At 38.2% G+C, this 18260-nt stretch overlaps 2 protein-coding genes across 2 annotated transcripts in view; one reads left to right on the forward strand and one right to left on the reverse strand.

Moving 5' to 3' along the window:
* Positions 1–1836: 1836 nt before the first annotated feature.
* Positions 1837–13822, reverse strand: afg2b (AFG2 AAA ATPase homolog B). The gene is made up of 10 exons (XM_056478355.1): positions 13728–13822; positions 11327–11744; positions 9225–9871; positions 7564–7746; positions 7320–7478; positions 6359–6568; positions 4663–4899; positions 3332–3466; positions 2076–2201; positions 1837–1995 (listed from the first exon to the last, which is right to left on the reverse strand). Exons 2-10 carry the CDS (start codon positions 11733–11735, stop codon positions 1855–1857), a joined length of 2247 nt encoding a protein of 748 aa, XP_056334330.1. The 5' UTR covers positions 11736–11744; positions 13728–13822; the 3' UTR covers positions 1837–1854.
* A 2776-nt stretch (positions 13823–16598) lies between these two features.
* LOC130245604 (NAD(P) transhydrogenase, mitochondrial-like) overlaps positions 16599–18260 on the forward strand; it is a 28631-nt gene continuing 26969 nt past the window's right edge. The window contains exon 1 of the mRNA XM_056478357.1: positions 16599–16873. Coding sequence (XP_056334332.1) covers positions 16771–16873 — 103 coding nt within the window. The 5' untranslated portion in view covers positions 16599–16770. The remainder of the gene's footprint in view (positions 16874–18260) is intronic.

Consider the following 18260-nt stretch of genomic DNA (forward strand, 5'->3'; position numbering starts at 1 on the left):
TTGTTTGGACTGTGGGGAAACCGGAGCACCCAGAGGAAACCCACGCGAACGCAGGGAGAACATGCAAACTCCACACAGAAACACCAACTGCCCCTGCCGAGGCTCAAACCAGCGACCTTCTTGCTGTGAGGCGACAGCACTGCCTACTGCGCCACTGCGTCGCCCTGATTTAAATTCTTTTGAACACATTCAGGTGCTTCTATGTTCGTTCTTGCTGTCAATTGCGGAAGAAATGATCGATAAATGGTTTCTGATAAATCGCTGTGACTTTAACTGCAGGCGCTGACGCACGCGCGTGCACGCGAAGGGGAGTCAGATTTCGATACAACACCTCAGCCAGCTCCTTTCAGGTGGGATGGCGGGCCAAACCAAACGTTAGTATGGGCCAATTTAGGCCAACGGGCCCTACTTTGGGTATCTCTGCTCTACATAGTCAATACATCACTATTATTATCGCAAACCATTGGCGTTGCTAGGCCTATTTCAGTTCCCCCTCAAACTTTCACTGTAGTTCGCGATTACACCCCCCCCCCCCCCTTACTGTAGTACCCGAACTTCCCCATTAACCTCACTATAGTCCTGAGCCCTCCTGAAATGGCAAACCTACAATCGCCCCTGTCGCAAACATAAACGTTTCATATGGTTTCCAACAATAATATTTTAACATCAAGACATTCATCACGGTGTTATTGTTTACGTTCTGCTTACATTGCCTGGGCAACTACTGTTACAGTCTTTGCGTCTGACGCGCGAATCTCAGAAAGGCGCGAACTTCATGAAGATGGCGGTGTGAGGAGAATCTGAAGCGGTCAGTTTTCCGTTCATTTTTTATTTAGATATTTAATGGTTCTCATGCATTAGAATAAATTATAGTAGCTTATTTTGAACCATCCTAAAGTATTCTGTATACAACTCTTACTGCAGCATACTGTATTATTAACTATCGTCAATTGATAAACTGTAATAAATACTGTTATATAGGCTACTTTAGTTTTACTGCAGTAAACTGTGGTGAATTGTATAATATACCATATAGTTGTAGAAAACTACAGAATTACGTAATTTATTGACAGTACCATAGTTGTATAACCATAATAACGTAATTACCTCAAAAGATTAATTAAAGTAATTTACGATAACTTGTAAAAACACACTTTCATATACATAACGAATAACTATCTGTGGTATTTACTGTTTTAGGCACTGAAGTTATTTACTTAGCCACTGCTTTCTTAATAATGTTCTTTTGATATTCATTCTGGGAAAAGTATTTAATATGATGTATTTCTTATCTATATTTACGGCATTTTATACATATCTACATTGGCCATGTTAATTTCTGTGAGATGATACATACATTAAAATCATATAGATTAAAAAACCCTTATGATGCTATTATTAAACACTGGAGGACGATAAAGGTTCAGTGATCATTGTTTTAAGATTATAAATGTTAAATAAAATAACCTAAACCTATTTGTAGTGCAATTTTAATATAATTACAATGCTGTTAAATTTATAAATGAAGTCTAGGCAATTAAAATTTCTGTATATAGGAATTAGTATATCATTATTAATCACAGGTCAACCAAAAGCAACAGCAGGCAGCAACCATTTGTACTTTTATTATATTTATCATCATATACATATTTATTTGCATGTTTTTCATATATCTTTAAGTGTAACTATTACAAGACTTTTGAACTTTTATGACTTAAAAATGTAATTATTTATTACTATTAAGTGTTCATTCAAATGCAGTTGTTATTTTAATATTTTGCCCTTTAGCTAATGACATTAAGAATGACCACTGGAAGCATGGATGACAACAAACCTTCTTTATTGTAAACATGTTTATTGGAGAGCTGTGTGTATGTTCTGCTGAAGTTGTTCAGGACTCAATGACGGACTCAACATCTGAAGCGCCTTCAGAAAATACTTCTGTCTCACGCAAGAAACGGCGAGTCCATCCTCACGCAGAGCCAACAGAGCCGCCTGAGACATACACAAGAGTCCAGCTTTACACATCTCAGCGGAAACAAATGAGTTTATTATGGTGAGTGTGTGTGCTTTACCTCTTTACAAAGGTTTTCCAGATCAGCTCCAGAGAAGAGCTCTGTTTGACCCGCCAGATCCTCCAAACACACATCCTGATGCAGCGGGACGCTGTTAGAGCAAATGCGCAGCACAGCCAGACGAGCCTGTTGATGAGGCGTACATGAGAATATATACACACACACACACACACGGAAAGATTCATGCCAAGTCACATACTTTTGCAGTATTCTGCAGTTTTATAGCATAAATACTGTAAATTCAGAACAGAATAAGTGCATTTTAATTACACCGATGATGTACTTACTCAACTGATAAAAGTCTGTGAAATATTGAACTATTCAGGCACTCAGAGTGGAAGGAGAGAAGATAATGATGAATGGGAGGGGCTACTTGTTAAGGCAAGCAATTCAATTCAACTGAATTGAAATGAAGGGGAGGGGCTACTGATTTAAAGGAGGAGCTTTTGATGAAATGAAGGAGCTACTGATGAAGGAGCTACCATTATGGCTACAGAAGAAGGGAAGGGGCTGATTATGAAAGGGAGGAGCTTATAAAGAGAAGCAGCTGCTGATAAATGGGAGGAGCCACTGATAAAAAGGAGGAGCTGATGATGAAGGGGAGGAACAGCTGGTGTAGGGGAGGAGTTATCGACTAATAAGGTTGGATTATTTATTTTGGATTGTACAAACTAAATTCTCTTACAGAGCCAGTTACACCACCTCCTGATGATGAATGCAGTTGGACTCATGACAGCTACTGTTTGTTAATTTGGTTATTTATTTGATTAATTTATCGACTGTTAAATGTGAATTTCCGCTTAGTAAAAAACACCTTTAGTGTACTATTTGGGACTACACTAATCTCATACACTACACAGCTGAGTCTATGAGTGCATAGTGTGTTATTTGGGATGCAACTGAAAACAAAACATAGATTTTTCCTTTATGCATACTCCCAATCTAAAGCTGGAGTCACACTTGACTTTCTACAGAAGCAAAAGCTGTGCTATGACTTTACTGATACTTGTTTTTAAAGATTGCATTCTTTTAATTCAGGTGAAAGTCTTATTGCAATGTATCGATCTTCTTAACATTTACGCCATTAATGTTGCCTGTCATATGAATATAAAAAAGTCAATATGGCTGTTTAATATTGTGAACAATCCATCCATGCATTAATTAAATTAGATGTTTTTGATCAGTGAAATGGGTGTCTCTGAGGAGTGACTGGTGTTTGAAAGGCTTGCATGCGTGTTTGTGTGTGTGCACGTCACCTGGAGGTCAGGAGGAGGCACGTGTATGATCTGGTCGAGTCGTCCGGGTCTGAGCAGAGCACTGTCCAGAGCCTCGGGTCTGTTAGTGGCGGCCACAATCAAAACATCCTTATTACACACTTCCTGCAGCTCCATCTGAAATGTAAGTCACATGCACACAAGATGCATCACTTCAACCATGAGTGCATTTACATGGACACCAATACTCTGATTGTAATATGATTAAGAGTCTATTATGCCATAATTGTATTAAACACAAATCAAAGTCGCATTATTGAAGTTCAGTACAGATGTAAACACCGTAATCAAACTATTATCCTCATGTAGGACTTTATATGGTATTTTAGTTATATGTAATAAAAAAAACAACTGAATTGTATTAGTTTAATTTGAATGCTTTATTAGGGATTAATTTAGAAATTTACATCAGCTGAGATTACTGAATGCTTTTTCGTTTGTCGTTACTTGATGATAATAATTGTGGAGCCAACATCACTACTTGCTATACACTTTTATACACATATACACTTATTTAACAACACACTTTACATGCCAATTTGCACATTACAGCTGCACATATAATGTTGTATATAGTAATAAACATGTACATACACTTGTCAATCTGTATATTTGCACTCACTACTTACTTCTATATTTTTAAATATATTTATTATCAGTTTTTTGTCCTGTCTCTGTAATCCTGTTGCACTGTAGAAGCTCTGTCACCAAAACAAATTCCTCGTATGTGTGAACACACCTGGCAATAAAGCTCTTTCTGATTCTGATTCTGATTGACTATAGTTAAATTAACTGATATTAACAAATGAAGTTTTACTGTACAGGATTAATGAACAAAAGGCCTATACATGATCACAGTATTTTCAGCATCGTAGGCCAGATTAACAATGTGAAAATGTGCATGTTAAAAAATTAATTGTGTATTAGGTATTTAAGTATTTGCTGCTAATGAATACAACAATGTGAATATTGTTAAACAGCACCCAAAGTTTAAAAAATAATAAATAATTGATATTTTGCAGTGCCCACAAAATCAATATTGTACATGTTTATAATCATATCATAGATTAAAGTAAAAGAAAAAATCTTCTGACCTTTCTTTAGGCCCCGTTCCTTCAATCAACACTTTAATTAAATAGCTGAGACCAATATAATTTACAGAAGAACTTCATTCTAGGCGAATATTGAACATTGGCACTTTTGCGCAGTACTGTACATTTATTGTTTTTTTTCCTCTGAGTTTGAGTTGAAACATGTAAAGCCAGACAGAATTTCCTCAGTGGATAAACGCATGAATAATCCTCTCCTCTGACCTGATGCAGTCTGACGTCCTCCTGATCTCCACCTTCTAACAGAGCCATCTTTTTGCCAGTGCTCCGTCTCTCCAACGTCCGTACGCCTACTCCGTCCAGCTCCGTCAGCAGAACCGACAGAACCTGCGACTGCACGCTGTGGGAAGAAGAAGAGCCGTCCTCTCGAGAGCCCACCATACTGTCCACCTCATCCAGGAACACGATGGATGGAGCACACGCTCGCGCCTGAGCAAACAGCTGACCGGTAAACACACACACAGATATTAGAGCAAACAGCTGACCGGCACACACACACACACACACACACACACACTAATATTATGCATCTGAGGCCATGTCCACACATACACAGGTGTTTTTATATAGAACGTTTTCCCCGCATTAGTTTTTAAATAATCTCTGTTTACCTGAAAATGCGAAAACGCACCGTGATGCATGTTAAAGCAGGGCTCCTAATTAATCTTTTGGTTTGGTAACTGTGTTAAACCAATCCTAAGTGCTGTGTTTTGTGTATTTTAGGTGCAAAGATGCATTCTGTGTGAATGTCCCCTAAATCTGCCCATGCAGGGAACAATTTTGCAGTGAAAACAGGTCACACAGCAACAATTTTATGCACTTGCACAAATGCTACCAAATATATTTTGAGATTGCATAGATTAAATTTGAAAACATGCTATTTTGAGCCCTGTAAAGGCACGCCACCTTTTGAAAACGGATTGAAAAGTTGCTAAGACATTTATTTTAGTGTGTTGATGTACTTCACACTGAAACGGAATATTGAGTAGGGGGTGGGGCTTTCTTTTGTGCGTCCTTCCCTCATAGCAAACTAAAAGTAACAGGGAATATTAACATACAGGTGCTATGAAAACCCTCAATCTAAACCACAGCAAATTAAATTGAATGCACAATCGATTCTGAACTTTTGAGAATTGATTCAGAATCACTAGAGAAAGAATTGTGATGGATCATTTTTGTTTTTCCAACTGCTAGTACGGTGCCTATCCAGTTAAGGCCCAAGGTCTTTTTTTTTACATGCATTTTTTTATTTCTCTTTGCTATTTGGGCTTATTGGAACCTAATTAGAATAAAACCTAAGGATCATCTTTTGATATGATGTACTTTTAGAGAATGATGTCCATATACTTTATGTGGACTCGTGATCCGAATTTACATAACACTTTTTCCTGACTGTTTTTAATGCATATATAACATATACATTTTTTTTTTTACATGTTTTGAATATCAGAGAGTAAAAACAACATTTTTTCCCCATTTTGGACAGTAAAAATAGTGTTTGGGACATTTGATATGCTGCAAAACAGTTGCAGGATGACACCGCATGTCTGTACCAGAATATAAAACATTCAAAGTATTTTAAATAACCTCTTAAGAGCTAAAATGTGCTGTCCATGTATGTGGCCACTAAGCCCTAGGAGGTTTAATCAAATCATCATACCCTGTGAAAATCTACACCTTAACTCACATTACACCCTGCTTTCAAATGAGCTTTGGGATTAAGCTGTAGAGGAGCACAAGTTTGGAGAAACGAAGGCTGCAAAAACATTTCAAAGGCTGGAAAAGTTATTTGCAATGTGATTTGATTTCAGGCTGTGTGACAAATGAAGTCAGTATTTCAAAGGGGTATGATGATGATGTTCTATATGCACTGTATGTGTGAACTGTGTGTGTGTCAGACCTGCGCCAGTGTTTTCTCGGAGTCTCCCACATAAGGAGAGAAGAGCTCGGCTCCGCTGAGGGAGAAGAAGCTGCAGTGTGATGAAGAGGCGGCTGCTTTCACCAGGGTGGTTTTGGCACATCCAGGCGGCCCGTACAGCAGCACGCCTCTGGGTCGAGAAATACCCAAACGCACAAACGCTTCTGGAAACCTCATGGGCCACTCGATACTCTGAAACACACACATTCAGCACATCATTAGCAGAGCTGGTGGATTACTTATCAGGTATTATAATGTTACAAATTGCATGACATATGTGGTCAGTAATATAATATATTATGCTGGGTTCACACCAAACACAGAGCACTGCGTCACTCACTCTGGTTTTTCCCTGATGCTAAATATTTAACTTGAGTTCTATTATTTGAACTTGCTAAGTAGACGTTATTGAGACAAATGCATCACACATTCATGATAATTCACCTCTATTCACCTGTTTGCTTTGACTTACTTGCTTCTGAATACTTCATTCCACATCTGGTGTGAACCCAGCATTAGATTACATGCTTATGGAAATGTAATCTGACTACTTTTGGATTACAGTTAGATTAGTTTTGAGCTAGCCCTTATGTAATGTCACATATATTGAAGCAGGATAATCTAGTGCTGTTTTAATAGATAATTAAATATATCCTTATTCTTTATCAGCAGCAAGAGCCTCAGCAGCTTCTGTTTAAAGTGCAATGATGGACCGTAAATACCGCATAATACTCACACTAGAACACCTCGCTGTTAGTGTTTGCTGATTGTAATGATGAATAAATAACATCTTATGATTTTAAAACATTTACTTAAAATTAAGGGCATTTAGAAACCAGCAACATACAAAAAAACAACATAGAAAAACATTAAATTCGCAGCAACATACGACATGAAATATTTAATCTTTTTTTTAAACTAAGGACACATTTAAGTGCCGTACCTGTTTAAGTTTGAGTTTGACGTCCTCGAGTCCGCCGATCTGCTCCCAGCCAATGGGTTTAAAGTCAGTCGCTCCAATGCTGCTCCTCAAACACGACGGCTGCACGAGTCGCAACGCTTGCATGAAGTGCTGCATCGACACCGCCTCACACGCCCCCATCTGAACCACAACACCTCATTTATACATATATAAATAAGAGATATGTATTTTTATTTAAATGATTAATTTAAATGATTAATTCCACCTGCGACTGTCGCATGGCCTGCAGCGCTGCCTCTCTACTGAGCGCGCTCAAATCCGCCCCGACATATCCGCAGGTCATTTCAGCTAAAGTGTTTAGATCGACATCAGGAGAGAGCGGCATTTCTCGACACACACACTTTAGGATACTGCGTCTCTGTAGCAGCGAGGGAACGCCGACGATCACCTGCAAAACACACAATCATAACATAAGCTCTCGATTCAATATCAATTCAATAAAAGTTGTTTTTGCATATTGCAATTTTCTTGGCTAATTATGATTATTAGACATGTGTGATCTGCAGATTTTTGCCAATTCTTATTTTCTTTCTAAGAACTATAATTGATGGCACATATAACCCAAAAAATATACATTTATTTTTTCATTAATAAAAAATACGAGTATTATTTTAAACAATTTGTATATTTACAAAATTATTATTCAAATAAACATTAGTTTCCCTCAAACTGCAATTTTTTGCTCATGCAGCAAATATTTAAAAATAGCTTGAAATAAAAATATCTGACAATGCCATGAAATAAATTTTACCTGACAGTTTACCTGAGAGTATTAATCTGTCAAAATTATTGCGGTCAGTCAAAATGAGCTTCGCTAACCTGAAGCAAAGAAGCCGATCATTATTATCATCATTATTACACAGCTGTTTGGAATACTTGATTCGGATTGGTCAGTCGCAACATTTAAAGGGCATGTTATTCCCAGATAACAACCACTGAATAACCTTAATCGTCAGTGAATACTTTCATATACATACACATTCATACGTATCTGAATCATATGACATCTTGTTGTGCTCTGTCTTGTAAATAAAATAAATATACGTAGGTTACTACAAGCTTCATTAGGCTATTTTCGTTTCTGTCAGCTTTGTGTTTTTGACTGTTTGTCTCCATCTAGTGTCTGAATAATGCGCAGGTTAGTGTATACTCCATCAGCTGTTTTAGTCTGTTTGTCTCCATCTAGTGTCTGAATAATGCGCAGGTTAGTGTATACTCCATCAGCTGTTTTAGTCTGTTTGTCTCCATCTAGTGTCTGAATAATGCGCAGGTTAGTGTATACTCCATCAGCTGTTTTAGTCTGTCTCCATCTAGTGTCTGAATAATGCTCAGGTTAGTGTATACTCCATCAGCTGTTTTAGTCTGTTTATCTCCATCTAGTGTCTGAATAATGCGCAGGTTAGTGTATACTCCATCAGCTGTTTTAGTCTGTTTATCTCCATCTAGTGTCTGAATAATGCGCAGGTTAGTGTATACTCCATCAGCTGTTTTAGTCTGTTTGTCTCCATCTAGTGTCTGAATAATGCGCAGGTTAGTGTATACTCCATCAGCTGTTTTAGTCTGTTTGTCTCCATCTAGTGTCTGAATAATGCGCAGGTTAGTGTATACTCCATCAGCTGTTTTAGTTTCTGTCAGCTTTCCATTTAATTAAAGAACTAATATACTATTATGACTCAGAACAATGTTTAGTGTCTAATTTTTATGTTTTGTGGCTGTACTGTACATTCAGACGGTTCTTATCTCAGAATAAACCCTTCAGTCTTCTACAGCAGTGTTGCGCTTCACATCGGGCTGCTGATAAACCTGTCAGGCTTTATTCTGAGGTAACAACCTGCTGGATCTACTATATCCCTGACACATAATTACCTCTCTGTCGAAGCGTCCGGGTCTCCTGAGTGCTGGGTCAAGGGCGTCAGGCTGGTTTGTGGCTCCAATAATAACGAAGCCTTCATGGCTACCGATGGCATCCATTAGCGTTAGCAGCTGCGCGACTAGCCTGTTTTCTGGAGCGCTGCTGCTCCCTGTCCTCCGTGGGCACAGCGAGTCGATCTCATCGATCAGCAGAACACACGGACCCTCATCAGCAGCGTCTCGAGCCTGATCAAACACACGGCGCAGGTTCTCCTCGCTCTCTCCGGGTCGAGACCCGGTGACCTCCGGCCCGTTCACAGTAACTAAAGTCGCACCAATGTCATTAGCCACGCAGCGCACCAGCAGGGTCTTCCCCACGCCAGGCGGCCCAATCAGCAGCAGGCCTCGTGGGCAGGACAGACCCAGCTGACACAGACTTCCAGGATAACGAAGAGGAAAGGTGATCATTTCCTTCAGTGATGCATACACATCCTCCATGCCACCAAGAGGCGCCTCTGAGACCTGCTGCCGTTGCCTGTCCAGGTGTTTGACCGTCTGTATCGTGCTAATATCCACACAGGTTCGAGCAGTTATTAGACCTGCTCTCTGCGAGCCTGAGTTCACCTTCTGAACCAGCACACACCTGATCTCCGCTTTCACACCTGACATAGGAGGAAATTCAGCATGTCAATATATAGTGATAGTGAACATGCATAGTGTTGAGCGATATGATGTGAAAAGTTAGAAGTGGTTCCTATAGAAACAAAATATTAAATGAGAAAACAGTAGGCGGGGCTTGTTTTTTCAACTGTGAGCTGATTGGATGTAGTAAAGTAGGCGTTTCATTCAGAAAGATGGGGAAAAGTGTTTGGGGAGAGTTAATACAACCACAGACTACAGACTCCTCCTCCTCACCATTTCTGTTTGTTGTCAAAACTGACAGCTGGAGGGGTGTGGTTAAGTGTGTTAGCCCCGCCCAATTCCTCAGACAGACATTAATCTAAGAATGTAATACCCTATACCGTGATAAAAGCTTCAGGAATTAAATCATAATCCACCCCTACATCCCCCTTCCCGCATCCCCCAAGAAATAAAGACACTATGTGGTTGACTTTAAAACATTTAAATATATAGATTTAAAATAATTATTATCAATAGGCCTAAATTTAAATATGTTTCTTTATTTTCAATAAATATAACTATTTATTATTATTATTATTATTATTAATATTAAACTATTATTCTAAAAAATAACAAATCAATCCTAAATGTAACTGAAAAATAATGTAAAGACACAACTGGAGTAATATTCTAAGACTTTTGCATGAACATTAATTATAACAGCTCAATTACACAAAAAAATATGTTTTACAGAATTATCTGTTGTCCTAGACCCGACTCATGGCAGAGAATTAGTATTATGATGTCTTAGTTACCTCCCTGACTCATTATTCCTCCTTTCTGCTTTATAGCCATGCTTAGTCAAAGTATCATCATCATCATATTATATATAAACTTAAGTTTTGTCGACTTGCATAGGTGTGCATGTAAACAACCAGGATCAGGGGGCGTGTGGGAATGGCTTTCTGTGCACATGCGTCAATTTGTTTTCACCAGCTTGTGTCAGTTGCACATAAAGAATAACAGACTTGCGTGTGCAAAAGACGCCAAATGTGAATGGCCCCTTGTCTTTATTCTTGGTTATCTGCTCTATAATGGGGCACATTTTTTGTCTCCCTGTGCCGCCCCCAGCAAGCTGCTGCCCTGGGCCGTCACCCATATTGCCCATGCCTAAATCCGCCACTGACTGTATACCACGATTAAAGCTTAAGCATTTAAAATTCAATTCAGTAAATGTTTTAGTTACTAAACTCCCAAAATCATTCAGCATAAATAAATAGATTTTGCACAAAATTCTGCACTGAAATAGCCAAAATGTCTGCAGATTCTGTTTGGGTCTGCTCATAAACTATACAACTACTCTTTTACATGAAGTAGTTATATAGTAAATAGTGCACTGTTATTGTATTGTTACTATACCTGCTATAGTTAACCTTTATGCATCTTAGGTCAATATCGTGAATTAAATCGTAAATGTGTCTCCGGCAGAAGCGTACCTGACAGATCCACTAGATGTCCCTCGTGCACGTACAGACCGTCCAGCAGCTCCTGGAGACTCCGCTCTGAAACCCTCTTCTTGTGCTCCAGACGCTGCACGAACACCTTCAACTTCACACAGGTGAGTTTGAGACAGGTGAGGGGTTTGATCTGTGTTGGGTGGACTGTGAGTGCTGTGAGTGTGTGTTTATGCAGGTCTGGAGAAGCACACTGGCTGCTGATTTGCAGATATCCGTCTGCCAGGTCCCGCCGGGGCCATGCGGTGCAGAGACATGAGCCCTGCAGGACACGGATGAGGACTGGAGAACCCAAATGCAGCCCCAAACTGGACATCAGAGCCGGGCCCATCCGACAGCGCTGTGTCTCCACGTCTACTGCATCCACCGGGAGAACCTGCAAAGCCTTCATCTCAAAACCCTGAGGAGAAACAACAGCTCAGGTCAATCAAAACGGTTAATATGATTAAAGCCTTAATTACAGCTGTGGAGGTTAAATCAGTGCAATGCACTGCAAAAAGGGCTGTTTCTAGTGTTTATTGTTTCTAGTGTGTTTAACAGGGTTTCCGCAGGGTCTTAAAGTCTTAAATTTAAAAACGGATATTTTAGGCCTTAAAAAGTCTTAAATCGGCTGTTCTAACTCTTAAATATGTTTGCACAGCTCTTATTTTTCCGATGTCCATGTAACGCTACATCTAATGCTCATTTAAATTCTTTGTTGTTGTTGCTTGGCTTTCATTGTGTTGTAGTTCTTTATTTCACTAGTCCAAATATAATTTGCAATATTACAACTACAAAGTAGCCCAACATGCAACAGCCAATCAGCTTTCTGTTATTGAACTCAGTGCGCACGGTGAATGTGACGTCATCGCTGTGTTTGCGGAGGTTCGTTTTGGGTGCATGCAACATGATTTCGGCCGGCGGAGCTCATGAAATGTTTTGAGACTCTGGTGAACAGTTCGGGCGGCGCCACGTTTGATTTGAGTTGAATATGAAACACTTTGAAGAGATTTTATCTGAAACAGTACGACTGTACAGACATCTTTATGATCCGTCCATGCGTGATCATAGGGAGAACCAGATGATCAATGATTCTTGGCTAGAAATTACAATAGCCATGGAAAAGGAGGAAAGGTTTTGTAAAAGTTTGGGAAAACCTGAGGGATAAGTTTTCTAAAATAAAAAAGAGGCCATGCAAAAGTGGAGACCCAGATGGCTTTAATATTACAGAATATGTTTTTCCACCAGTCATAGGTTTTACACTGATGTATATATTACAATTTTACATTTAAAACAATTTACAAGTTACAAACTAAAATTAAGTAACAAATGATGTCTTTAATAACTGGAAAGGAATATTTGAACCTATCAGTTTACAATATACTGAAGCCCTGTTTCTAGGCTTTATTGGTGATAATGGACAGGGATGTTGGACCGTTATTGCCTTTTTAGCTTATAAGTAGAGGACAGAAACTAGCCAGACAGTGATGTGAGAATTGTTGAGTGGGCAAAATAAAATTTAAAAAAGTCAATATTTTTTAGTAAGGGTACTTTCTTTTCTTTTATTCTTGCCATATTAAAAATATAATTGTAGAGCAACCCATGTCCTGCTGTCATTAATATTTAACTTTAATAGGTAGAACTGTCTGAGATATAAACAAAAGCAAGTGATGCTTCAAAGTTTGATTAAAAAAATCTTGAATGGTTATAAAAATCTTTATAATCAATATAATAAATAATAATAAATAATTAGCTTAAAAATCTTCAGTGATATTAATGATATGACGCAGTTCCGGAAACTTTCCACTTTACAGTGGGTTTCTTTTCACCGCCCCTGTCATTTAAAAAAATATCTCAATTTTCTGTAGTTCAATGGTGCGTCTCACCTGTCTTCAGTTCTGTTCAGAATACATTTATTTTACCACTAGTGTTGTGATTTAGCATTTTCTCTTTATGCGTGTTTTTTATATTGTGATATAGTTCTTAGATTTAATACTTAATGCTCTTACATTTGACATTATGATATCTGCAGAAACCCTGGTACCCTTTAAAACAAGTAAAAGAATGTGCTGAGGTGATTGTACAACCTGATATTTTCTTACAAGAGTACTGTATTAAATTGGGGTAAATAACAATAGTGTACTGATATCAGTTCTACAGTAGCTCTCCACTAATATTAATACACAGTGCTTTGAATAATACATTAATCCAGTGTGTGGTGGCGTCTAAACTATATGGAAACTGTTGAACACACATAGGAGAAAATAAAGACAGTTCTCCATCACTTACTGCTCACATTCAACTCAGTCTGTACTGAATGAAGTGGTCAGAAAGACTAACATCAGCACATAGACTGAGAATATAATATCTACATTCATGTTAAACAGTGAAGTGGTTTTCTTACCTGTGCACAAGCTCATAGATGAAGACATGAGAAATACACACAGAACTGCTTCTGCACTCTAAACACACACACACACAGGTCACATGTTCTCTCAGTCTTCTTCACAGACTCTCACACACAGATGCAGGACAAGCAGCGACATCTTCTGGACTGGAGACTGTTTTCATTTATATTTTTTATTTTCGTAACGCGATAAAAAGAAAGTAATAAGATTAATAAAGAGGAGTAAGTTAAAAATAAAACAGGCATTCAGGGGCATAATTAACAAATAAACAATAGCTGACAGAAGTATGATAAAAGTCTGCTCCTCAGTAATTAAAAGAGCAGAGGAGTCTTCATGCTGCTCTCACTCATACTGAATGTGTGTTTATAACTCTGTAATTTAACCCCCTCCTCTGCTAACTGTTTAGATGTTTTGGAAATGATCTTGATTTGTAGGGTTTTGCATATACTCTATGAACCATTAGACATGCTATATCAGTTTGATAACATGTTTAAAGAGTGAATCTGAGCTTTTCTGTATCTGTTTGACTGTCTGATGGTGATTATTGACTCATATGAGACTGTTGCAGTGAAAAAATAACATAGTAATTTACAGTACATACTATAGTATTTTTGAACTGTACTATAGAGTATTATATTGTATATTTTATAGTATTTACAGCTCTTTGCTAATGAATGTTCCAGCATGCTGTAGGATTAACTATAGTGAACTGATCAACTGTAATGATATATTTTAGTTTTTACTACCATAGCAACTTCCCACACACAGACTTTACTTGGGCGGGCTGCCCAGGTATGTTAACGGCCACCCAAGTTTATTTACTGACAATTTGTTTTTGTTTTTTTGTCAATATTATCATCCGTTTACACTTTTTTGTATCCGCCAAAGAACATTCACGTTCAATTAACCAGTGGAAAATCTTCTCTCGCACTGCACATTTCGTACTGCTCATTGTGTGTGTGTGCAAGAACTGTCAACAACACTTCCGCAGACAGTCTCACATGCTCTGCAGAGACCCACAGAGATGCGCCTTCTTGAGGATTAAAAATGCATCTGGCCGGTGTTTCTACATCTCCTTTTGCTTTTGCTTTCTAAAGTTGTGTTTTTGCATTACTCTTTTAATAAGCCACTTGGCTTTACAGCTGACAGTGCACACAGAGCGCTCGAGAGAAAAAGTAAATAATAGATTCTTTAACCTGAACGATTCAAAAAAACTTTACCATATGCCTAGAGAGGAGGAAATGACATCTGAACTGGCTGCAAAATATGTACAACATTAGAAATGCTCAATCAGCTTATTTGCCTTATTTAAATGATCTACACTTTTTATTCTAATTATTAATTAATTTTTAATGAATATCCATTTTAGAGATATTGTCTGTTTTTATTATTTTTTCCTGTCATTTATTTCTCATTTGCTGCATATGTTATTAATTTGATAATATTGACAAAACTGTACTGAATGTCATGCCAATAAAGCAACCTGAACTTTAGAGAGAGAGAGAGAGAGAGAAAGAGAGAGAGAGAGAGCAGCTGTGTGGTTATGACTTCTAAATAGCATAGAAATAAGAGAAATAGTGGATTTATTTATAATTTTATTTTAACAGCCTTTTTTTAAACTTTAACCCACTGAAAAGAAACATAATCAATAAAAGTATTGTTAAAGAACATAAAGTGAATAAATAAAGTATTATTAAAATCACATTATTTATGGTGTCACATGTAGTTAATGATTTATGTGCCATGGGTAAAGGATGTGTTTCAATCCAGCTACCACAACAAATATATTCCAAACCTGTGGGAAGCACTGTCAACTGTAGAATCACCACAACAGATCAGTTACTGTAGTAGTTGTGTTACCATAGCAACTGTAGAATCACCACAACAGATCAGTTACTGTAGTAGTTGTGTTATCATAGCAACTGTAGAATCACCACAACAGATCAGTTACTGTAGTAGTTGTGTTACCATAGCAACTGTAGAATCACCACAACAGATCAGTTACTGTAGTAGTTGTGTTACCATAGCAACTGTAGAATCACCACAACAGATCAGTTACTGTAGTAGTTGTGTTACCATAGCAACCGTAGAATCACCACAACAGATCAGTTACTGTAGTAGTTGTGTTACCATAGCAACTGTAGAATCACCACAACAGATCAGTTACTGTAGTAGTTGTGTTACCATAGCAACTGTAGAATCACCACAACAGATCAGTTACTGTAGTAGTTGTGTTACCATAGCAACTGTAGAATCACCACAACAGATCAGTTACTGTAGTAGTTGTGTTACCATAGCAACTGCAGTATCACCACTACAGATCAGTTACTGTAGTAGTTGTGTTACCATAGCAACTGCAGTATCACCACTACAGATCAGTTACTGTAGTAGTTGTGTTACCATAGCAACTGTAGAATCACCACAACAGATCAATTACTATAGGTGTTGTGTTACCATAGTAACTGTAGAATGACCACAACAGGTCAGTTACTGGAGTAGTTGTGTTACCATAGCAACTGTAGAATGACCACAACAGGTCAGTTACTGTAGTAGTTGTGTTACCATAGCAACTGTAGAATCACCACAACAGATCAGTTACTGTAGTAGTTGTGTTACCATAGCAACTGTAGAATCACCACAACAGATCAGTTGCTGTAGTAGTTGTGTTACCATAGCAACTGTAGAATCACCACAACAGATCAATTACTGTAGTTGTTTTGTTACCATAGCAACTGTTTATGTGTGAGTGTGTGAAAGAGAAAGACTGAGAAAATGACACACACTCACAAACTCATAGAGTGTGTGTGTGTGTGTGTCAGAGAAAGAGAAAGTGTGTGTGTGAGGGTGACACACTCTCTCTCTCAGTGGTCAGTGTGTTATCGCGGTGTTGTCCGAGAGCAGCAGGTGTCACCCTGTAGGCCTGAGCGTGTGTGTGTGTTCTGCTGTGTGTTCTGCTGGATCATGCGTGTCCTCGTCTGACCGAGCCCACGTGTGTGCGTGTGTCTGTGTGTGAGTGTGTGTTTCTCAGACGGCTCAGACATGTGGAGTGTGTTTCTCAGTGTGTCCCGCTCCTCTCTCCCGCGCTCCGGGAAAAGGTTTTTCCAGACCGGACGGATCGTGTGTGATCAACAAACTCAAAGAGGTGAGAGAAAAAAGAGTGTGTGTGTGTGTGTGAGAGAGTCTGTCTGTGTGTTTCTATGTTTGTGTGAGAGTCTGTCTGTGTATTTATGTGTGTGAGTCTGTTTGTGTGTGTTTGTGTGTGTTTGTGTGAGTGCGTCTGTGTGTGTGTGGAGTTCGGAGAGGTCAGTTAAAGGTGAATTTAATTCTCCGTGTGTCAGTTTTTAAGCTCTAAGCTTTAAATAAATGATAAAAAGCAGCTCATAACAGTAATAATTATAATAACAACATGAATAAAAGGGAGATTATTTAAATAAGCCAAATTAATTTACTTTATTAACTATTTTTTATGGTATACACACATTTTGGCGCAGTTTAGATGTCATTTTGTCCTCTCTGAGTATATAGTAAAGCTGTTTAAATGAAAGATTTTATTATATAATGTTTTAATCTGGGGTAAATCACTCCTGTAGTTGTTTTGTGTTTGCTCAGAACAGAAGGTTGTGTGTTTTATGTCACAGTGTGTGGATATTCTCTGTTGTGTAGGAGCCTGTGTGTCCTCATCACAGTTTCTCTCTCTCTTATGTATGCGTGACTCTGCTGGAGCTCTGCCAATCAGCTTCTAATAATGTCTGCTGCTGCACTCTGATTGGCCGCCGTTAGGAGAAATATGTGTTAGATGATCTGCTCATGTTCCCACTGAAGAAGAGCATTGTGGGAATGAAAACCGCTTAACTGAGCATGTGTGTAACGTCTCTTGAGAAGAGTTATAATAACGTCATGCCCACATACAAATCTGATATATGCAATATGTGCAAATTACATATAGATGTCATTCAAGGCCACATTTGGATTTCACATGTATAAAATGTCACACATGCTGCAACATATGTTTTTAAATATTGCAAAAATGGCCGCTTACATGTTTATCTCAACTATTAGAATTCAAATACATTATTATTAATAATTATTTGTGCTAATATGTCATATTTGGCCATCCAGGAACATATATGAACAGTTTACCTAAGTTTTTATCTGTGTGTGTGTGTCTGTGTGTGTTTGTTTGTGTGCCTCTTTGTATGTCTCTGTATGTGTGTGTGTCTGAGTGTGTTTGTTTGTGTGCCTCTCTCTATGTGTGTGTGTCTCTTTCCAGGGTTCACACAAGGTGATTAAAGTGCTTGAATTTGGCTCTTAGAAATTCAAGGCCTGGAATACCTGGAAAATGGGCTTGTTTTGGTTAAAAAAAAGTGCTTAAAAGTGCTTAAATCAAGGATAACTTCTATGCAATTTTCAGGCTGGAAAAATAAAAATGTTTGTGAATGTTTGTGACAATTTAATGCAAAAATACTACAAACTACCAAGATTCTGAAGCGGTGATTTAACTGACATGAAAAGTGGCCAATCACAGTCGA

This window comes from Danio aesculapii, chromosome 18 (genome assembly GCF_903798145.1).
Source record: "Danio aesculapii chromosome 18, fDanAes4.1, whole genome shotgun sequence".
Classification (NCBI taxonomy): domain Eukaryota; kingdom Metazoa; phylum Chordata; class Actinopteri; order Cypriniformes; family Danionidae; genus Danio; species Danio aesculapii.

Excerpts from the sequence above, each read along its gene's own strand:
- afg2b (XM_056478355.1), bottom strand. The coding sequence starts at position 11,735 with ATGAAGGCTTTGCAGGTTCTCCCGGTGGATGCAGTAGACGTGGAGACA. Across the intron at positions 6,569-7,319 it reads TCAAACTCAAACTTAAACAG|AGTATCGAGTGGCCCATGAG; the intron begins GTACGGCACTTA and ends TGTGTGTTTCAG. Across the intron at positions 2,202-3,331 it reads TGCCTCCTCCTGACCTCCAG|GCTCGTCTGGCTGTGCTGCG; the intron begins GTGACGTGCACA and ends CCTCATCAACAG.